The sequence below is a fragment of the Empidonax traillii genome, unplaced genomic scaffold (assembly GCF_003031625.1).
Source record: "Empidonax traillii isolate 1590-97213 ecotype Southwest subspecies unplaced genomic scaffold, ASM303162v1 scaffold724:size316974, whole genome shotgun sequence".
NCBI lineage: Eukaryota > Metazoa > Chordata > Aves > Passeriformes > Tyrannidae > Empidonax > Empidonax traillii.
Window position 1 is genome coordinate 106,540 of NW_020955917.1, and position 23,935 is coordinate 130,474.

A 23,935-nucleotide genomic window follows, 5' to 3' on the forward strand; every position below is an offset into this window, starting at 1 on the left:
TTTTTTTTGAATCTTCAAATATAACTAGTGTTACTGGTTTTAGTTTAAAACCATTACCCCTTTTCCTATTGCAACAGGTGCTGCTAAAACATTTGTCCAAATATTTTTTATAAGCCCCCTTTCACGTACTGAAAGGCCACGATAGAGTGAGGCCTTCTCTTTTGCAGGCTGAACGACCTCAGCTCTCTCAGACTGTCTTCATAGGAGAGGAGCCCCAGTTCTCTGACCATCTTAGCGGCCCTCCTCTGGACTTGTTTCAAGAGGCCCATGTCTTTCCTGCGCCAATGACCCCAGAGCTGGACAGAACAATCCAGGTGAGGTCCAGGGAAAGGATCATCTCCCTCAACCTCCCTGTCATGCTTCTTCTGATGCAGTCCAGGATCCAGCTGGCCTTCTGGGATAAGTGTACATTGGCAGCTCATGTCCTGCTTCCCATCAACCAGCACCCACATGTCCTTCTCAGCACGGCTTCTCTCAATCCCTTCATATCCCAGCCTGTGCTTGAGATTAGGAGTTGTCCCAATGTAGGTGCCAGACCTTGCCCTTCACTTGTTGAACTTAATGAGGTTCACATGGGCCCACTTCTCTAGCTTGATTATGTTCCTCTGGATGATATCCCATCCTTCAGGTGTCTCAGCTGCACTGCTCAGCTTGGTGCCATCTGCAAAATTTTTGAGACTGAACTCAACTTCATTGATTCAATTGCCTATGTCATTGACAAATGTATTTAACAGCACTGGTCTGAATATGGATTCCTGAGGGATACCACTTATCACTGACCTCTGTGTGGACATTAGGCCATCAACCATTACCCTCTGGATGCAGGGCAGTTTTCTCAGTCCACCCAACAAATCCGTAACTCTCCAACTGAAAGTTCACATAGATGGCATCCATGGCTCCTCTCTTGTCCACTGATATAGCTCCTCCATCATAAAAGGCCATTAGATTGGTTAGGCAGGACTCTGGTGAAACTGTGCTGACTTTCTTGCATCAACTCCCTGTCCTGCAAGTGCTTCAGCACAGCTTTTAGGAGGTTCTGTTCCATAATCTTCCCAGCCACACGGGTGAGGCTGACAGGTTGGTAGAAGGGTCCTCCTTCCAACTGTTTTTAAACTCTTTTTTCTTTATGCAGCCACCTGGGACTTCATCTGACCGCCATGACTTTTCCAAGATCATGCAGAGTGGCTTGGCAACTACATCAGCCAACTCCCTCAGGACTCTGGTATGCATCTCACCAGGTCCCACAGACTTCCGTACATTCAAGTTCCCCAAGTGCTTATGAATCTGATCTTTTCTTATCCTTGGAGAGACTGTGCTTCCCCAGTCCCCGTCTTGCAGTCCATCCGTTTGAGAGGCATGGGAAGAGAGATGGACAGTGAAGACTGAGGCAAAATATTAAAATGTAGTGCCTTTGAATCCAGGAAAATCTTTTCATCAAAAACTAAAGTCCCTCTTATCTTTACTTCCATATATAGACTGAGGGGCGATGACTGAGATAGCCCTCCTTGTTGAGATTCTGGTAGCTTTTCAACATGATATAAGTTGCATTTACAATGCCCAATTAAGCTACTTTGATAAACTGCCAAAGTTTAGTGTTTTGTTATCTTGAATTAAAAACACCACAAGAGCACACAACAGTCATATCTAATGAAAATATCCACCTTATTGGTTCTTCATCCCATGGGGAAAGTTCTGCAGTTACTTTAAACTTTTTTGCCACAATTGCTAAAGGCTGCAGCACAAATACATCACAAACAATGACACTGACTCAAACGATCACAGTATTTTCTGTCAACATGTTTTGACAGTACTAGCTCAGATGATGTAGAGCTCACAAAATATTAATGGATTCCAGAACACTTTGTTGACCGTAACCACTCTGCTCCATCATCCATTTTGCTTGCAAAAACTGAAGAAAAATCCTATGTTTTCCAGTAAATTCTCACATGCAATTTCAAGAGCTGCTATCTTTTCTTTTCTTGTTTGGTTGTTTTATTTTTTTTTCAAAAACAACTTGGAGGTAAATTCATGGGCCCTAAAGAATACTGCTGATCCAAATCCAGATCCTCAGGGAGACAGGCGATGGAAACTCCAAATGACTCCATGGAGAAAGTAATTTTAGCTGAGTTTACTATCCTATCCACATCCATATATGGATATAAAGCTCGAGAAAAATCATTAGGATTTGGGGACTGAGTATCTCTCATTATGAAGGCAGCTAGCACATAACTGATATGATCTCTGCGACACCCTTAGTTTATTTTACTTTGGGTTTATAGTCTCCTAAGAGAGGGAGAGGATTAAGGATGTTGAATCTGCCCAGATGTCAGTTGCTGATACAACATTAACTGGGAACAGATGAAAAAAGAAGCTGCTGAAGTTGAAAACAACAAATCCTTCTGCCATATCTGAAGGACAAAAAGAGGGAGATAATTGAAAAAGGCCTGACTGGAATGACTGGAAGAACCTATTTGCCTTAACATACTGTGCTTAGAACAACAGAATCGAGAAGCTGGTTTTCTACAACATGTTTTGCTTTTAGACGACCAAGAAAAATCCTACACTTTCAGTCCTGACACATTAAAAGACATACAAGTCTGAGGAAGGTTTGAATCTCCTTTTAGCAGCTCAATAAAGCCTTTCAAAACTGGGTCTTCGTGTTTGAGCACAGAAATTACCTAAAAGCTACAGTAAAAGGTGATGTTTTAGCAGAGAAAAATGTCAATCCAAGGATAAAGATGGACATTCACAAAAGTAATGCATTACCAGAGCATTTAGCACGAAAGTGTTGACCAAGTCAGTGTGAGAGCAATCAACATCAGAAGCATGAACTAGAGATACTGGTACTATACAGAATTTTCTGATGGAGTTCAAGTAGGTTCTGTACATTCAGCATCTGGTAGTCCTGACACCAGATCACAAAATATTTTTAATAAATCAATACACACTATACTATACAGTCACTGAATCCAATGTTGTCTTTGCTCATTATGTTCTGGTTCAACTCTTGTTAATGTCAGTCGCCCTTAAAACCTTGGAGATTGCTCCATCTGTAATTACAGAGAAAGTTTTGATTTCTGGGCATCTGGACTGAATTCTCTCAGTCCTCTGAAATTTGGGAAAGCTTCACATGCTGCAAAAGATACATAGCAGCACAGCTGTCTCTCTTAAAATGGATTCAAAGAACATAATGTTGTTTCACACCACAGAGCTGGCAGATATTTTCCTGCTTCTGAAATATCTCCAAGCACACATACAACATCTGAAGAGCTGTGTGTCCACATTCAATTATGAGTACTTCCACTGAGTTCATATTACTATCATTTTGTAATGTGTTTTCATTTATTTTCTGTTTAATTATGCTATTCGGTTTCTATTTTCATGCTTAACTTCTTGTATTATTTGTGAAAGCACTTGCAGATGTCCACGTGAGGCTTAACAACAGTTCCACAGATACTTTCTTGTTGACTTTTACTCCCAGTTGCATCTCAGTTGGAAACAGTTATCCAGAAGCAAGCATAATTTTTTGCTTTGGGTTAAGAAATCTTAATGACTCTCCTTAATTCCTCATTCCAGATGGTACCTCCAACAAAGCTGCAGAAAACAAACTACACAGGTTTTGAGGCTATGTACAGATAACTACAAAACACAAAAGGAAATACCATTCCTTTTCTTTCTAAGGTACCTACTTTAAATGTGTGTTGTTTATTGGGAAAAGTATGGTTTTTTTCAGCAAGTAAGTATTTTTAGATGGTGGAACACATATGAACAATTTTCAACAAAAGTTTCATATAATCCCAGATGGGATCAGTCTAGAAAAAAATGTTGCTTTCAAATAAAATTGATTTTAAAGACTAAATTATTTGTGCTTCAAAATACAAAACATCAAAAAAATCCCTCACTGAACTACAACATCAGAGTCATACAAGAAAAGTAAAAATACATTTTTGATAGAAAAATCTAGGGTTTTTTTCATTGCTGCTCTTCAATTTATTTTTCTTATACTAGGAGAAGCTCATATAAAATACATCCAGCTATTTTTGAATGGTGATGAATCTCTGTTTATATACCTGTTTCACAAAGCTGCCTGAATAGGTGCATTTGTGGATGTGTACAATATAATGTATATTACTAAGTGGTTGGGCACTGGAACAAGCTCCCCAGGAAAGTGGTCACAGTACCAAGCCTGACAGAGTTCAAGAAGCATTTGGATGATACTCTTGAGCACATGAAATGACTTTTGGAGTTGTCTTGTGCAGGGCCAGAAGTTGGACTCAATGATCTTTCTGGGTCCCTTCCAACTCAGCATATTCTGTGATTCTGTGAAACTGCTGTCTTAACTTTTATACTGCTATATAATTTATCATAAAATTCAGATCTCTTATGTAAAACAAAAATGGTGGGTTACTTTTATCCTTTATAGACGATCCTTCAAATGTCTTTACTGTCAGTCATATTAATTCCATACCTAAATAATATAATGGGCAACACAAAGTTAAACTACATATTGACCATCTGACCATAATCAGAATCATAGAATCATAGAAACAACCAGACTGGAAAAGACTTCCAAGATCATCAAGTCCAACCCTTGATCCAACACTGCTGTGGTTACTAGATCATGGCACTAAGTGCCACATCCAGTCTCATCTTAAAAACCGCCAGGGACGGTGAATCCAACACTTCCCAAGGCAGGCCATTCCAATGACTGATTACTTTCTCTGTAAAAAATTTCTTCCTAATATCCAGCCTAAACTTTCCCTGGCAGAGCTTAAGATCATGCCCTCTTGTCCTCCTGCCTGGGGAAAGAGACTGACCCCCACCTGGCTACAACTTCCCTTCAGGGAGTTGTAGAGAGTGATGAGGTCTCCCCTGAGCCTTCTCTTCTCCAGACTAAACAACCCCAACTCCCTCAGCCTCTCCTCATAGGACTTGTGCTCAAGTCCCTTCAACAGCCTCATTGTTTTTCTCTGGACCTGCTCCAGATCCTCAGTATCCTTCCTGAACTGAAGGGCCCAGAACTGGACACAGCACTCCAGGTGTAGCCTCAACAGCACTGAGTACAGGAGAAGCAGGACTTTCCTGGTCCTGCTGGCCACACTGTTCCTGATACAGGCCACAATGCCAATGGCCCTCTTGGCCACCTGGGTACACTGCTGGTTCATGTTCAGCTTCCTGTCAACCCAAACTCCCAGGTTCCTTTCTGCCTGGCTGCTCTCCAGCCACTCTGTGCCCAGCCTGTAGCGCTGCAGGGGGTTGTTGTGGCCAAAGTGCAGGACCCGGCACTTGGCCTTGTTGAACTTCATCCTGCTGTAATCAGACCATCTCTCCAGTCTGTCCAGGTCCCTCTGCAGAGCCCTCCTGCCTTTCTGCAGATCAACACGCTCCCCCAACTTTTTGTCATCGGCAAATTTGCTAATGATGACTCAATCCCCTCATCTAAATCATCGATAAAGATGCTAAACAGAACTGGGCCCAACACTGATCCCTGGGGGACACCACTGGTGACCGGCTGCCAGCTGGATGCAGCCCCGTTCACCAGCACTCTCTGGGCCTGGCCCTCCAGCCAGTTCTTAACCCAGCACAGAGTGCCCCTGTCCAAGCCATGGGCTGCCAGCTTTTCCAGGAGTATGCTGTGGGAGACAATGTCAAAGGCTTTGCTGAAGTCCAGATAGACACATCCAAAGCCTTCCCTTCATCCACCAGATGGGTCACCTGATCGTAAAAGGAGATCAGGTTGGTCAGACAGGACCTGCCCTTCCTCAACCTGTGCTGGCTCGATCTGAACCCTTGTCCATCCTGTAGGTGCCGTGTGATTGCACTCAGGATGATCTGCTCCATAACCTTACCAGGCTGACAGGTCAGGCTGACAGGCCTGTAGTTTCCCACATCCTCCTTGCAGCCGATCAATGTGACATTCCCCAACTTCCAATCATCTGGGACCTCCCTAGTGACCCAGGACTGTCGGTAAATGATGGAGAGCGGCTTGGCAAGCTCTTCTGCCAGCTCCCTCGTCACCCTAGGATGGATTCCATCTGGTCCCATAGACTTGTGAGGATCCAAGTGGCTCACTGTTTCCTCCTGGATTACTGGGGGGCTATTCAGCTTCCTGTCTCTGTCTACAATCTCTGGAGGCCAGTTGTCTTGAGGACAACCTGTCTTACCGTTGAAAACTGAGGCAAAGAAGGTGTTAAGTACCTCAGCCTCTTCCTCGTCATTGGTGACTATTTTCCTCTCCACGTTCAAAAAAGAATGGAGGTTTTCCTTGCCCCTCCTTTTGCTACTGATGTTATTCGCAGAAGCACTTCTTGTTATTTCTAACAGAAGGAGCTAGATTGAGTTTAAAGCGTGCCTTTGTCTCTCTAATTTTCTTTCTACATGACCTAATTACATTCCTAAACTATTCCTGAATAGCCAGCCCTTTTTTTCCATAATTGCTAAGTCTCTTTTTTACCCTAATTTCCTTCAAAATCTCCCTGTTCATTCAGACTGCTGGTCTTCCCTGCTGGCTCGCCTTTCGGCACAATGGGACAGCCTGCTTCCGTGTGTTCAAGACTTCCTTCTTAAAGCATGTCCATCCCTCCTGGACCCTTTTGTTTTCAAGGGCTGTTTCCCAAGGCACCCTCTGAATCAGTCTTCTGAGTTTGCTGAAATCTGCCCTCTGGAAGTTGAGGGCAGAAGTTTTATTGATGGCCTTCCTTGTGTCCCTGAGTATTGAAAACTCTATTATTTCATGGCCACTGTGCACCAGGTGGTCTCCGACCACCACATCCCCTACCAGCGCCTCTCTGTTTGTGAACAGCAGGTCTAACAGCCCCCACCCCTGGTAGGCTCCTTTACCCGCTGAAACAGGAAATTATCCTCTATACACTCTAGAAATCTCCTAGACTGCCTCTCCTTTGCTGTGTGGAGTTCTCAGCAGGTATCCAGCCAGTTAAAGTCGCCCACAAGAACGAGGGCTGGCAATTTTGAGACATCTGCCAGCTGCCTGTAGAATAACTGATCACCCTCATCATCCTGGCTGGGTGGTCTGTAACAGATTCCCACAGGGATATATATAAGCCTTGTTGGCCTTCCCCCTGATTCTGGTCCACAGGACTCAACCTTATTGTTCCTGACTTCAAGTTCTACAGAGTCAAGAGTCTCTAACATACAAAGCCACCCCTCCTACCTTGCCTATCCCTTCTGAAGAGCTTGTAGCCATCCATGGCAGCACTCCAGTCATGCGAGTCATCCCACCATGTTTCCATGATTGTGACTACGTCACAGCTTTCCTGCTGCACAATGGCTTCCAGCTCCTCCTGTTTGTTACCCATACTCCGTGCATTGGTGTACATGCATTTCAGCTGGGTTGGTGCTATCACTTCTGACTGGCTTTCCACCCTTAGGTTCATCTCTGGAGAGCCTGGTTTCAACCCCTTCCCCCTTCAAACCTAGTTTAAAGCCCTCCTGATCAGCCTCAGCAACTTATAGGCTAGAGTCCTTTTGCCCTTTCTAGATAAATAAAGCCCGTAATTCTTATGGAAATAGAAGCCATCAATTTCTGAAAACACTTAGCTTCTTTACTGCTGCACGAGTTTATATGGCATTGCAAGTGAATTATTATGTCTGATTACTGACAATTTATGTCATATGGGTGATCAGTGTTTTTGCTTTGGCTGGTTTGTTTTTTTAACTGATCTGTACCAATGCTCCTGCATGACCACACTGTCCACAAGAAAATACATGTGAAAATTAAGAAAAATCTGAATGAGTGGGTTCTTTGATGTTTAGTATGGCTTAATTATGAAATTTTTTACTGAAATTGGCTTTTAATATAATTTCCCAACCCATTTTAAGTCATTCACTGATCCAGTCATTCACTGATCTTTGAAAAATGCATGTTTTCTTTCAGGCTCTCTTTTTCATTTTCTCAGCATGTCAGTAATGTACCTTTTAGAGATCTGAAACAAAAACTCACATTTGAGTCCTCTTTCTGTGACAAATTTCACTTAAATCACAGCAGGATTATGGTCATAAAGAGAAAAAAATAGGACATAAAGCAAAACCCCTGTTTTCTTGGGAAAATCCCATTGAAATAGTTTCCAAAATCAATGCAAAATTTTGACTACTTGTACTGATAATGTAATCCTTAATTAAATTTTAAAGAACAGTTGCTTACTGTTGGTCTTCTGTTTGCTTCCTTTGTTAAACTTATTAAGTCATACTCACCTGGTCCACCAATACTATCCGATCTGGCTTTCATGACTTTGCAGAACTGTCTTCTACAATTTTCTGCCCACCCAGTTGGTTTTTCTGGACTTCTTAAGAGTGTTAAGAGCTTGTCAAGATCTTTATCTGGAAGAAATGAAAAATCAGTATTATTCTGTAATGATCATAGAACGACAGAATGGTTTGAATGGGGTTGAATGGAGCCTTAAGGTCATCTAGTTCCAACCCCATTGCTACATGTATTTTTGGCAGACCTCACACCTTTGGAAAAAGGAACTACATAAATACCCCTAATCCTAAAAGAATTAAACTGGAGGAGCAATCTTAAAGCTGAAGACATTCTGCTTTATACAAAACAGAAACATTCATTTTACCTACTGATGGCTTTTTGTCCTTATTTTGGCTGGGGCAGAGTTAATTTTCTTCACAGCGGCTAGGATGGGACTATGTCTTGGATTTGTGCTGAACACAGGGATGATAATATAGAGACACCTTTGTTACTGCTGAGCAGTGCTTAGACAGAGTCAATGACTCTTCTGCTTTCACACCACCACACTGGTAAGGAGGTTGAGGGTGCCTGGGAAACAGGGAAGAGACACAGCTGGGACAGTTGCCACCAACTGAACAAAGGGATATTTCACATGATATGGTATCGAAGCGGAGGGAAGAAAGAGGAAAGGAGGGACGTTCAGAGTGGTGTTGATATGATTATAGTTGATATCGTGGTATTAAGTCAAAGGCTGGACTCAATGGTCTCTGATATCTTTTCCCACCTAACTGATTCTGTGACTGTTTGTCTTCCCAAGTTAGTTACATGTGATGGGGCCCTGCTCTCCTGGAAATGGCTAAAGACTTGCCTACCCATGGAAACCAGTGAATTATTTTCTTGTTTTGCTTTGCTTGTGAAGTGACTTTTTCTTTCCCTATTACAGAATCATAAAATATGCTGAGTTGGAAGGGACTGACAAGGATCATTGAGTCCAACCCTTAGCCCTGCACAGGACCATCCCCAAGAGTCACACCATGTGCCTGACAGCAGTGTCCAAACACTTCTTGAACTCTGGCAGGTTTGCTGCTGTGATCACTTCCCTGGGGAGCCTGTTCTAGTGCCCAGCCACCCTCTAGGTAAAGAACTTTTTCTAAAATCCAAGCTAAACCGCCCCTGGCAGAACTTCAGGCCATTGCCTTGGGTACTGTCTCTGGTCACCACAGAGAAGAGATCAGTGCCTGGCCCCCCTCTTCCCCTCACAATGAAATTGTACACTATGATGAGGTGACCCCTCAGTCTCCTCTTCTTCAGGCTGAATAGACCAAGTGACCTCAGCCACTCCTCATATGGTTTCCCCTCAAGGCCCTTCACTATCTTCATTGTCCTCCGTTGGATGCTAACAGTTTAATATCTTTCTTATATTGTGGTGCCCAAAACTGCACACAATATTCAAGGCGAGGTCACACCAATGCAGAGCAGAGAGGGACAATCCCCTCCCTCGACCAGCTGCCGATGCTTTGCCTGATGCCCTTCAGCACTGGTTCTCCTGGCTGCCAGGGCACTGCTGACTCATTCTCAACTTGCTGTTGACCAGGACCCCCAGGTCCCTTTCTGTAGCACTACTCTGCAGCTCCTCATTCCCTACTGAGATGGCAGCACAATTTCTTAGAGCATGAAATGAAGCATGATAAGACAGCAATATAACAGTGTTCCATAGAAAATTTCTGCTTCTTTCTGTAAGCAGGTTTCCCTCATATGCTGCTACTTTGGATGTGTATGCCTTCAGGCTGCTAGGACACCTATTAAGTAAATTTGCCAAAAATATATTTGGCTCCATGTGTTATGAGAATTCTTACAATGGCTCTGCTGATAATCTGCAGTGTTTCTCAACATTAACTCAAGGACTTAAATTTGGAACAAAATACTAGACTAAAAGTATACTTTTGCTGTTGGTGAAATGTCCCCTTGCAAGTTTTGTGATAACTTTTAGAGAAGCTCAGAAATTTTAATTCAGTTTTCTAAAGAATCTAGGTGTACCCGACATGCTCCAGCCCAGAGCCACAGGTTCTTTGCTGGTCCTGTCAGGGGCTAAAACAATATACTTTAGGTGCTTTTTTTAAACTTCTGAAAAATTGACTTCTTACTTCAGCATTATTAAAACACAGCCTTTTGGTATAATTGTCATAAATGAGGCACAAATATTTTTTCATTACATGTTCAGCTCACTTATAAAAGAAATTTGTGGGACAGTTTACAAAAAAGATTTTTATGAAGTATTTATTTTTAATGAAAAGAAAGAATTTAGGAGGTTGGTCCTTAGTGTTACCCTCACATTGCTACTAAAGACTCGTTCTGTCTTTACAATAGTGAGACACGCCATCAAAATTTAAATTGCCATTGATGTCATGTCAAAAGGACAGTTCTACTACGTTAGAGGAAATTACTACGTTAGAGGAAATTACACATACTTTACCAATTTTCTAGAATAAAATATCACAGTCTCTGGAACTAAATTCCACAAACAGTTGACACTCACAGAAGTTTAAAAACAGAACCATAGTGACAAATGTAGAACCAGCATGTGTAATCATATATGAAAATGTTAGGTAGGCTTTCTATAGTATGATGTCTATACTTAAAGCCTGAAGAATTACTTCTTTAAATGAAAAATCTTCTGTAACCAAAATGTCTATCTTGGAATTCACACTGAACAATGAACATTAGCAAGCTACCATTACACATGATGATGCAGCGCACTGAAAATTATATGCACGATAGCAATTAAAATAATGCATATATATGCTTTGGGAAATCAAAGAGGAAATAATTTCTGACCACAAGAACATTTGTTTAAAAATGTTAATATACTGGGAACAGCTGACTATTTAAATAATTTTTCTGAAGCCAGAACAAATTTCAAGTTCAAATGCCAAGTAATTCCATAAAGTAATTTTATGCAAGATAAAACTGATCAAACTCCTACAAAATGGAAACAGTCAATTAGACTGCCTCTTGTTAGGCAGCTTGGTTCCCAGAGTAATTGATGCTGCTATGAATACTTTCTGGTCAACTCGTGGGGAAAAATAAAAAGATGGTATCTGTGAAAAGGTAAATCCACATGCACTTGCTCCAGCTGTACACATTCCCTCTGCTGTGGGACCACACAGTTCCCATCACTATGAAAGGACTGAAGCCAACAGTACTACTAACTGTTCACTAAGGTAATGAAGGTTCTTCAGACCTTGTAAGCTCTTCTTTTTTCTGTTTCTACATTTCAGACACTATAAAAATGAATTCTGTCGTGAAAGGTAACTTTTCATTAAAGCTTCAACAATTGTTTGAGCCAGTCTATGGTATTTAAAATATTTGCTCTTAGTTCTACTTCTTTGTAGCATTTCAGTTTCAAAATACTATTTTCAACCTATCGTATTCTTTTAAAATTACTGGAATATTTTCAACAGAACTGTAATTTTGCATATAATTTATTTTAAGCTCATCTAAGACCTTAATGATTTATAATTAGTAAATTGTATCTCTGTCATTGGAAATTATTATACAATACATAACATTTCAAAATAAGTTTATTATAGTAACTTAATTATTATAATTAATAATGATTCCAAATTAATTAACATGAAATGTCTGTGTTATCCTCAAAAAACTAGTCCTCAGTCTCTTTCCAAATAACATGCATTGATGCTTAGAACAGCCTATTTATCAAAATTTAATATGAAAAAGGATTTAACTCCTACAGTTTCCTGTTATTTCTTAACAGGTGAAAACTGAAGAAAATCTTACAATTGCAAAGCAACACTCCTCTGTACAAGTTAAATAGTTATTTTACTTTCTAATGGATTGCATTAAATCAGTTTGGCAGACAAGGACCAGAAACTACAAACTAAGATTTAATCAGCCAACTTACCAGAGACAAGGGTGAAACTCCGAATCCTCTGAAGGACATAAAACTACTTAAAAGTATCCTCCAATAAATTCAAGAAAGTAGGATTTCAAGATCATGGCATCTCTGCTGCCTCCCCCTGGCTTCTTGGTATGACTCCTAGATTTTTCTTTGCACAGTTTGTCTCTCTAATATTCTTCCTCTTCTGTAGGTTTTACAGGCTTAAATCTTTATTTTGTGATTGCTGAAATGTGCACATGCTACTATGCAGCAGGGTCAATGAATCTAAAATTAAACATGTAACCTTTTACAATGTTCATTTATGCTCCAACAACAGGATAAGGAAACAAAGGCTGCAGGATTAACAGTACTTTCTGAACTTTTGCTAAATACCATGGACCACCGTATTTGCCTTAAGGTTCCTCTGGGAAGGTAGTATTTAATACAGAAAGATCTTAAGCAACTTGGAAGCTATCCAATGCAGATACGCATGTATTCTGTCTGTCATCAGAACAGGGAGTGGTAAGCAATCTACTGAAAATAGGAAATAATTTTTATATAACCAGTGGACTTCCTCTCTTTCAGTCAAGGAGGATGTGAAACTTAGGACTGTCAGAGAGCACACAAGAATGTTCATACTCAAATGACAGGGAAACAAGCTTAAGATCCATGCAACCAAGATTCTGTAGTGGTCATGTATTTAATACATCCATTAAATTCTGTAACTGGCATTATATTGTGGAACCTTGCTGCTTCTCATTTTCTGCCAGGTAAACTACTTGCTCCCCATAAATTGTCGTTAAATGTGGACTACCACTTCTGCCAGCAGGTCATCACAGTACAAAGGAAAAAAAGAAAAAGGAAAAAAAAAAAAAGAGAGAACCTTAGGAGATTTTTTGAATGAAAACTGCTTCCAAAAAATGCAAGATCGCAAATAGACACCAGCTCACTTTCACAATTTAGAATGCAACTATAACTTGCCCAATGGTATTACTTGTTACTGAGCGCAGGTTTTCACACTACCACTAGAGGTGTTCTAAACACACTAAAGTGCCAAAAAAAAGTTCTGCTTTTCTTTCTTCTCTTTTCTGGTATGTCATTAAATGAGTTCACCAGTTATTCTAAATACATGACTTGACTTTTTTTTTTTTCTAGAAGAAATAACAGAATGGGGTAAAAGACAGAAGGTGAGGGAACAGAAGAAAGGGGGGAAAAAAGTCAACAGGAAGAAAAAGTGAGGAAGAAAAGGAGTAAGACCTTCCTCCAGTGATGCTAGTGAGCTTTTAAATATATCATGAGTGAAAAGAAAACTAATGTAAATGTAATTAATTTGCTGCACTAGTGTTTTCTTCCTCATATGTGGTCATATTTTGCCATCTCATCCCTTCCTTTGTGCTATCATTGGTTGCTCTGTACAGTCATGTGAAAAAAAAACAACCATCACATTAAGCTATAAAGCTGCACTATAAATAAGCTACAGTTACCTGCATGTATGAAATCTGAACCACCACACCATAACTGTGAGATTAAATTGACCTCCTTCCCTAAAAGATGCTGCTTTATAATTCTTCAAACAATTCTTCACCTGCCTTTTGTGTCTAAAGCAAGTAAGACCTAGGAAAATTCATAAATGTTTTAGAAAACATCAGAAACGCAACAAACCCTTTCTCATCTGATTATGCATTGTGATAAAAGTGTTTTTCTGTGACAAAGAAACAAAGATCTGTAAATCCATGTGTCTCTTATTGAAAATCCAGATTGAGAGATAATGAATAATATAACCATATTATATTTGACTACTACATGAAAACAAATCCATATAAGGATATATAATTTAGGAAGCCCTATGTAAAGTTCTCATAGACCTGTTCACTTACTGCTCTTTCATCTTTCATTAACTTAGAGGGCTTAAAAGCAAAAGACAACAGGCTCATACATGAATATTGAGATAAATATAAAAAGGAGGACAAGTCAAAGAGGTGCAGGTGATAAAGACATTTATGTGAAATCACAAGGGATAACAGGAAAGCTAATATAGCTGATTCTTTGACAGAGAAAGATTAGAATAAAAATTAAGAAGCAACTGCTAGTTTCAAATAGGTATTAAAAAAACAGGGCTGAGATCAGATTTAAAAATCAGACCCAAAACCAAACCAAACCAAAATAGACAAAAAACCCAAAAAAGCCCCCCAACAAAACCAAAACGGAAACATGGCAGCATGTTCCCATTTAATTTAAAAGTACAAAGCAAAGAACTCAGAGAACAGTGGCTGAGATAAATTATCAAAATACTTTATGAACATTACCACAGATTTTTAGTAGCAATTCTGGACTGTAAGGGTCCACAAGAAAGTAAGAAAAAAGAATGGTGGGATACCTAAGTCTAGGGACATGCTAAGCAGTGAACGCATCATTGCAGAACATTTATGGACACTTCCTCAGCCACACTCAGTGTGGTTGTCATTCTACTGTAGAGCTAGGAGTAGAAAAGGAAAACATCTTCTGTGCAAATAGAACAGTGAATATTACAGTTTAATAGAGTTCTAAAGAGCTTAACTTTTAAAAATCTACACTATAGTTAATATTACAAGTAAAAAAAAAACTTTTTCATAGTTGTTTCCTGAATGATAAAGGACTATCACTCTTAGAAAACCACTTAATAGTTCTTCCTCAAATTATCTTAATGAAATAATTGGACAATTAAAACAAAAGAAAAGAAACAGGTGTCTTGCTGCAATGTAAACAAGTGGAAATGGCATAATTAATTTCCACATGTAAATAATGATTCACATAAATAATTTGAAGCTTCACTATAAATTAGCTTAGATAAAAGCGAATCATTAATATACTGCTATCCAATAGTTTTCAAACTCTAAGTGCTGGCTGAAAGAATTCATGCATATAATACACAACCAAGCAAGTTTATTTTTCTATAAATCCTTTCCAACAGACACATATACCACATGGACAAATACCTAACATCTGCAAAACCAGTGCAGATAGTTGTAAACAGTGAAGGACTACAGATTTTTCCCAAGTACAAATATACTTTTGGAGTGAGTCTACTCACTCAAATGTCATCATGGAATGAAGGAATTACTCCAATACTACAATTCAGTTACTAATTCTACCAACATTATAATAAATTCATTTTTGATGCAATGAGTCCAAATATCCACTTGTCAGTGTCTCTGAGCACTACAATAGCACAGAATAATAGCAAGAGTGTTAAAAAAGTGTTCTCTTAGTTGCAGCCTTCAAGCCTTGGTGCTGGGAAACATCTTCTATACAGTCTCAGAGTTAGCACAGCTCTGCTTTTTCTTACAGCTTATTAGTTCTCCTCCCTTTCCAGCCCAAACTGAACATCCAAAAAGGTGCCAGTGTTGCACACTTACCACTGTCACAGAACCACAGAATCATCTAGACTGGAAAAAATCTCTGAGATTGAGTCTAACCTTTGAACTAGCATCCCCTTGTCAACCAGACCACAGCAGTAAGTGCCACACCCAGTCTCTTCTTAAATACCTCCAGGGATGGTGACTCTACCACCACCTTGGGCAGCCCATTCCAATGCCCCTTAAAAAAATTTAGGGAGGGAATAAAAAAATCCATCCATTTCTTAGGTTTTCTTTATAGAAAACTCAGTGTGAATAAGTCCTTTATAGTATCAAGCCCTCTTACCCCACTTTCAGTGTAAGAGTGAAAGAGGCTTCCATGGCTTGTGTTATACCAGATACAGTCACAGGCTACATGAGGTCTAGAGCTGTGGAAATGAAGCCTCCTGTTCCCTGACCTCAGTTCAGCTACACTAGTTCCAAAATATTCACTGAGCAATTTCATCTTGCACTTAGAAAGACACCTTCTGGGAAACATTAATTGAGACACTCTTCTGGGAAACAAAGGTTCTGTTATTGCAGCTGTCCTTCAATTCTATCTAAAAGGAGGGTCAAAACCAGCAGTATCAGCAGTGTCATATTTGAGAGCACATCTGTAAACTTTATTATTATTTTTTTAACTCTCCCCTGGCCATCTCCAATACCTATTATATAGATACATTAATAAAATATCAACTCAGGTTATGTTTTTACACCTGACATCACAATCTTATGATGGATACAGGACACATTTTCAAAGCAGAAAGAAAAGGTAAGCTTCTTTTTAGGTGTCCATGTCACATGGGCAATAAGAGAGGAGGCAACTAAGACGTCAGGACAGACACAATAAAACCTACAATTACAGCTTTTTCAGCCAAAAGAACTTTACATTCTTTAATAGTACTAAGAATCTAGTAGACTTAATTATTCATGTCCTAGAAATGCCCAAAAAAAGAGGACAGGAATGTTACCACACAGGTTATATAATGGAACACTACAGCATCATATCTCAACACAGACAGGTTCAGGGAACCACAGAAACACTGTGCTGGCCTTCCATCCTTAATGACAGATACAATGAAGCAGTCATGCATTCCCGCTCATACAATGTAGAAGTGTTTTCATGGCTGCAGAACTCTTGGGTAAATCCATGTGAATCCTGTCCATCTCCTTGCACTGAAGCAGAATTAAAATTTAACAAGTGTTTTTCTAACCTATTTTAAACCTCCGAGCAAGCTGAGCAAGTAACATACAGGATGAATTCTGAATATTCACAACACCAAAGAAGTCATATAAAGTTGCTCTTCTGTCTTGTATAAATGTAACTCACAGATCTTTCTCATAATCATATTTTTAATCTCTCTTGTGAAAGAGCACTTCTATCACTGCCATACTGTAGTGCTGAAGAACCAGGTTCAGATATTCTCCATTTTCTACTCTTGCTCTTGATGTCTGTTTTCCCAAGCAGTGGAATAGTGATTTATGAATTTTATTCTTTTCATTTTTGGTCTATTTATTCCAACCCTTTCTTTCAAAATAACTTACGCATACTGAAAGCTCCAGTCTGGTAAATCATATGTTCACAGTTTTGTGATTTTTGAGTACTGAAACAGAACACTTTCAATGTTTGTTTTCCTTTTTTCAAATAACAAACACAAAATATTTTGACTCTGAAACTAAATGTTCTGTTCATTTTGCAGTTATATAACCTTTTATTTCAGCTACCTTTAATACCAAAAACTCCATTTCAAACTGAAATACTTCTTTGATACCATTATTTCAATTATTCATCAAATTCATTTGCAAACCTTTGAGACTTTATTTTAGCAAATTTACTGTTAACCAAGGTTTTACCCAGGTTTTCCTAGCTGGTTGTCATCTGCAAAAGTGGCAACTGTAATCATTATTGCCTTATCCCACTATGTAATGATGAGTAAGAGAATTGCTCTGAACAAGAGAACAGAGAAATTCTGAGGGATGCAATCTGATATGCTTTTCCAACCCAAGAGAGATACTACTGCTTCCCTTAAGACATATTTTAAACAACTGGGCACCTACTTTTTTTCTGATTGTTGTCTTGTGAAAATTGCCTTCAGCACTCTGGAACAGTATCAGAAAAGATACAGAAAACTCCCTTCTTCTATAAGTACATGGCCTTTCCTCTTGTGAGAGCAGGGAATCACCTTTTTAAGTTATTTTTTCCTATATATTTACAAACAGACTATTTGGTCTTCTAGAGTTAATACAGAATTTCTACCACTTCTGAAAATCTGTCTCTGCTTAGGAAATTAGCAAATAATTTCTAATAAGTACATCTCAAGGATACAGTAAACATGAACAACTACAATGAATTATTTATTTACTAAACCATTCATCAGATTCTTTTGCATTGTCTATGCAAACTAAAACCTTAAAATGGCTTCTCTGTGCGAATTAAACTGCTGTGACTAGTCACTTCTTCAAAGGATTCTTCAGTCTGCTCACATTCCAAATTGATGTTCAATGTGGAAACCAACTATCCTAAAAGCTGTCTATTTCACACACCACCAAGCTTTGTAAACACAGGGAAGTGAATCACGAAAACAGTGTACAAAAAAATCTGTAGCTTAACCATACTGTCTTGCTTCAGTTACTAGAGAGATGATATAAATGTACCTTATGAGTCACCCACCTGAGACAAGCCAAAAGGTTAATCTTGAAGTTTGCATAAGAATTAGATTACTAAACAGAGCTTTGCAGATTGACAGTTGCACAAAGCCAGACAAGCAAAACCAAACCAATTTATTTAGCTACAAACGCAGCCAACAATAACATATCTTTAAGTACTTAGATTATAATCTGTGGGATGTAGGAGGGGAAGGTGGAGGGGCAAGGAGGAAGGAAAAGGAAATTTAAAAATTGACCAAGATGCCTGTGTGACATCTACACTGCTTGCATGTTTTGTATGTACCTTGTCTGAATTCAGCTTTCCTAGGAATTTCTGCAAGATAGCACTTTGGCAAAGGGAATGATGAAAACATTGGCCAAGGATATGGATCACTGCCCTAGAAACAGGACCAGAAATAAATTAATTTAGGAGAAGAACAGACAGCTTTTGCACAATTAATACACAAAAGTGCAGTTCCCAGAATTACTGCCTATAAACCAAAATTACGCTTGATATTACAATTTGTAATGAGATGTGCCATAATTTAAAAAAAAGATACAAAATCCAAAAAGTATTTGAGCCAGAGTTTTTTATGGTATATACCACTGACAGTTTTGATTTTACAGCTCTTATTTCAACCACAGAGGAAACTGTGAGTTTCATAAAAATTTTAAAAAAACCCACAAAACACAAAACTGTATTTCCAATTTCACATATTGATCTAGGTGTCTGTTGTGCTGATAGTAATTTGCATTTCATCTTTGAGACTCAGAGCAAGTGAGAACTAGAACATTTAAAGGAGTTGCTTAACTATCACTCTATTGTTAGAGCACTGATGAAAGTTCCAGGTATTAGATACTGAATAAGAAAACCCAAGCATAGAAAAAACATTACATAAAAGAAGACAAATGGAAAGCTAATAAAGGAAACACAGAAATATAAAAGCAAAAACATACAAATTGTATTCACTTAAAAGTAACATTAAAATGGAACAAAATACAGTTGTCATCTGAACGCAGTATGTCCTAGGCACATGCCAATCCCCAGATAGTGGGAACAATGTATTTTTTTCAGTACATCACTTCTTTAAATCTTAACACTTTATAAAGCTAAAGGTGGTCTGGTATTTCTTAATGTTAAATAATTTTTCACATGCTGAATGATCAGCAAAAATGTTCCATTAATGAAGTCCAGAGTTAAGGAAAGAGAAACTGCTAACCTTATCTAGTGCTCTCAAAGGCAAAATCCTTTCCTGTGGTCCTCCAATCAGATTTATCCTTACAAGAATGTGATTTCTCTCCACTGATAGACCATCAATTATAAAAACTCTGCGGGGGGAAAAAAAAAAAAAAAAAAAAAAAAAAAAAAAAAAAAAAAAAAAAAAAAAAAAAAAAAAAAAAAAAAAAGAAAGAGAAACATAAAAAACTCCAAAAATTAGAATTTGATTTAATGACTATTTAATTAAAAAAACTTTAATACGAAAGAATACTTCGAGAAAGATATTGGAATTAAAAGGCAACCTTGAATACACATAAACATAAGGAAATAAACAGAAATATGAGGTATTTTGAGATGTCTCCAAGCATTATTCTAACTTTGTATTTGCTATGTATTACTGGTTAGAAACATTTGAGCAATTACTGGACACATGAGAGCAGAAAATTCACAAGCTTTGTTATGTCCACGTGTTCAGTAATTAGGGTAGAGACAGTTAATGGACCATCAAAATTTGTTCCTTATTTGGCCTACCAGTATACTTCTGCTGTCACAAATAAGTAGAGTTATTCCTAACTTAAAAGACGGCTAACTTGCTGTCTGAAGTCATTGTGCAAATTTTTAAAAGCTATAAAATCCAGTTTTTTTACACCAGGTTTCTTAATAAAACTTTTGCCTCAGTATGGAAATAGCAGGTTTCATCCTCAAATGGTAAATAACTATGATCTATATCTGCGGAGACTTCACCCATACTGTTTGAATTACATCCTGTAATCGTCACATACAACAAATAGCAAGAGGAAAATTCTTAACACTCAGCACGCTGTGAGAAAGGAAAAAATGTCTGTAACTATGGCTGTCCACTTCTGTCCCAAAAATATATTTTTCTTTTTGAAAGGATTCACTGTGTAATTTTGTTTAGAGCACAGAAATAGAAAGTCACAGAAGTTGGAGAGTTGACTAAGTTATAAATAAATAAAAAAGCCAAAACCAAACAACAACAAAAAAACCCCACCCCCTTCAAAAAACCCGAAGTACAGATGATGCCTTTAACTCATAAACATTAAAGCAATACCCTAATTTTATAATAAACACATAACATTAAAAAACAATACAGAAGTAGAAGGCATATTTACATCTGCAAGTTATGTACACTTTTTATTTAAGAAACAACTTGAGATTAATACAAATAAAAAGAAGAAAAAGATTTGCTTTTTTATTTCTTATACTTTCAGTGTGGACATGGGAGAAAGAGAAGACCATTTTATCTTTTCATAATTTAAGACTGCTGACAAATCTGCACAAGGAAACCTGTGCACAGTTTAAGTGAAAGCATTTGTACGTTTGAAGACACTAAGGCATTAATGCATTTGTTCTAAGGAGAAGAGTTTGACAGTTAAAATAACATTTACATCAGTCACTTCTTACCCTGGTCCTTCTGAAGCTTCTGTGACATTTTCCTCCTGAGCAGTTAGTAAAACTTGTGACACTTTATACTGAGTCTCCAAGAGTAAAAGGGTATTGAGCTCACAGCACAGCACATTTAACAACCTGCAGGACACATTGAAACAACAGCATATCAGTCAGGAAGCCAGTAATGCACAATAAGACAAAGGTGAACGTGTTTATGAGACAGAAAGGGAGGGGGGGAAAAAAACAACAAAAAAACCCCAACAACTTGAAGTATCTGAAAAATACCCAGACAGAACTAGGTCAAGAACATTCTTTTATATCCTTTTTAGCCACTCAAGTGGCACGACCTTAAGCAAACAGGGAATGGTTCCCAATAGATTTTTTGTGTGCACTGAACAACCAGAGAAAATATCCACTGGTCAGCTCAGTCTGCTTTTGATTTTATATCACTGAGTAACAAAAGTAATGAAGACTTAGTAAGACATTCCATGTGAAATGCACGGCAATTATATAATAATAGGCTGGTAAGGCAACTTAGAATCAGGTTGTCTGAAGGCGAAGGAAGGCAGGAAAAAAAAAAAATCTTTCCTTTAGAAAACAGGTTTTTAAGCCCCTCTATGTAACCAAATTTAACATAGTTCAAAAGCAATAGAAGATTTAATGTGTAACAAAACCAACAAATCTTCTGTGTTCGTTTTTTCCAGAGAAACATAAAACAGTGGTAAATTAAATTAATAATCACAAGAGCACAAGACAGTATATTATATACAATTTTCTATTATAACTTCAGGAAAAATGAAGGGTGAAACTACTCCAACATATTTTCATACAGATCTGACATAGAGAAATCCAAATCATGTCATTTTTTTTAAACTTATCTATTCACTCTAAAACCACAACAGAATAATTTCATTGAGGGCTTCCTCTTCACGAAAAATACTATGACTAAACATTCTTTTTACTGTTTTTATTTCCTGTTTTATCACAGTCGTAACACACAAAAAATTAAGTCTGATCAGCATTATATTTTGCATTCACATAAGATTTGATATGAACTAGAAAATACATACTATTTTAAATTTGTAGTCTGTTAGTCAATTCTTATTTTCTTCCCTGTAATTCCAATATGCTTCTACTGACCATAGCAAAATTTCATAAGCCATTCTCTCAATAATTTCACACCTGCAGATTCAGACAATTGTGGCCAAGGATGAAGTCAAGACGAAAACATGTCTCTTTCTTTTTTTTTCCCTGTTGTTTTTTAATACAACTTGACCTGCTCAGTTTCAGTCCTCTTCAGGTTTTATTCATTTTACATTAACTCTTTTGTGACATTGATTTGTTTCCAGTACTTTTCTAAATCACAGAAAAAGAAATGATAGCTCAACTATAATTTTTATTAGTATTATATAGAGGGAAAAAAATCCAGAAAATAGCACTGAAACCATCATGAAGATGCATAATTTCTTCTCTTAAGTATAATAAATGGCAAAGATGATCCAACTTAAGAATTGGATCAGACTCCCCATCTCAGTATTCCACCTATAAAGAGTGCATGCTTATTAAAATGTATAAAATCTTTACACATATAATACAATAAAATCAAAGCATATCTTCTCAAGATATATTTTTAAATTTTGTTTGGAAAGCAGAAGATAGAATTCTCTACCTCAGTACTGCTAAAAGTTGGAAGACAGGCTTTGATACAAGGTCTTGTACCTCAAAGAACCACATGCAACAGTACAGGCTGGGACAGATGAGTTAGAAAGCATCTTTGAAGACAAGAATCTGGGGGCTCTTGGTGGACAACATGTTGAACATGAGCCAGCAACATGCCCTTGAAGGTCAATGGCATCCTGCGCTGTGTAACAAGGAGCGCTGCCAAAAGGTCATGTGAGGGAGGTGACGCTACACCTCTGTTGATACAGGCAAGGTCACACCTGGAGTGCTGGGTCCAGTTCTGGGCTCCCCAGTAAAAACATGGATGCAATGGAGCAGGTCCAGCAAAAGGCCAAGAAGATGATAAAGGGTTTGAGCCATGTGACACAGGGAAAGAGGCTGAGAGAGCTGTGATGGCTCAGCCTGGAGAAGAGGATCCTCAGGGGAGATCCTGTCAATGTGTGTAAGTATCTTACAGGAAAGTTTGAAAATGGAGTCAGACTTCTCAGTGATAGCCAGTGAAAGGACTAGATGCAATTAGCATGAACTGAAAGACAAGAAATTCCATTTTAACATACTGTGACAGTGCTGAAACAATGGAACAAATTGCCCAGAGATGCTGCAGGATGGTCAGCCTTGGCAATATTCGAAACCAGACTGGACAGAGCCCTGAGTAATGCTCTCTAGTTGAACTCACTTTGAGCAGAGCAGCTGCACTACAGTTGTACAGCAGTTGTTCTACACAATCTTCCATCTCCCTTTCAATTCTGATTATATACTTCTGGGAACACTACTATTAAGATGTACCATATTGCCAGGAACAAAGTGTAATGCAGAGAAAACAAAATATTATCTGAAAGCAGTATTTTATAGAACTGTAATTTTAAAGAAATTCAAAAATATTAAAATACCTATCATATACGGTAGCAAAAAGTAATTTTGTTCTTAATTCTGCATTTCCTGCCCTATCCCTGTCTTTGTTGGAAGCTGCTCCCTGGATTCTAGTCGTCAACTACAATTTCATAACTCACACATCACTGTGGAAACCCCTAATCTAAAAAAAGGCATTCTAACTAGAACTTGTGTACCTCCACAAACCAACTATCTCCTTGGTTTTGGTAGGTGGAATCATAATGACCCCTTTAATTACAACAGTACAGAAGGTCCTTCATGGAATATAAACCAGCTAGTATATAAACCTTGCTACTTTTTATGTTGCCTCTTTTAAAATTTTTCACCTGAAAATAATATAATTAAACTGCCCATAATTTTCTCTGAGTTGCTACAAACACATATGAGGATAGCTTATTATACTTCTCAGTATTTTTTCTGTGAGTTCCTTTTAAGGAATTCCCATTTTCTCAAGTTGGTTTTTTTTTTTTCCCCCTAACATCAAATCATGTCTCTCTCAAATACCACCTTTATTATGGTAAACCCAATTTTATTTTTCTGCAGTTCCCACTAGACTCTAATACATCAATCTTCCTTACTTTCATAACAGATGTTCTTCCAAAGCCAATCTGATGCTC

General features: G+C 38.2%; 1 protein-coding gene across 5 annotated transcripts in view; it reads right to left on the reverse strand.

The window, feature by feature from the left end:
* Positions 1–23,935, reverse strand: part of TBC1D32 (TBC1 domain family member 32) — an 82,650-nt gene that overhangs the window by 19,761 nt on the left and 38,954 nt on the right. For all 5 annotated transcript variants that reach the window (XM_027900416.1, XM_027900413.1, XM_027900414.1 and 2 more), the window contains exons 24-27: positions 20,763–20,885; positions 19,339–19,447; positions 18,423–18,516; positions 8,212–8,337 (exon numbers count right to left, since the gene is read on the reverse strand). In XM_027900416.1, the coding sequence (XP_027756217.1) occupies positions 8,212–8,337; positions 18,423–18,516; positions 19,339–19,447; positions 20,763–20,885 (452 nt within the window). The remainder of the gene's footprint in view (positions 1–8,211; positions 8,338–18,422; positions 18,517–19,338; positions 19,448–20,762; positions 20,886–23,935) is intronic.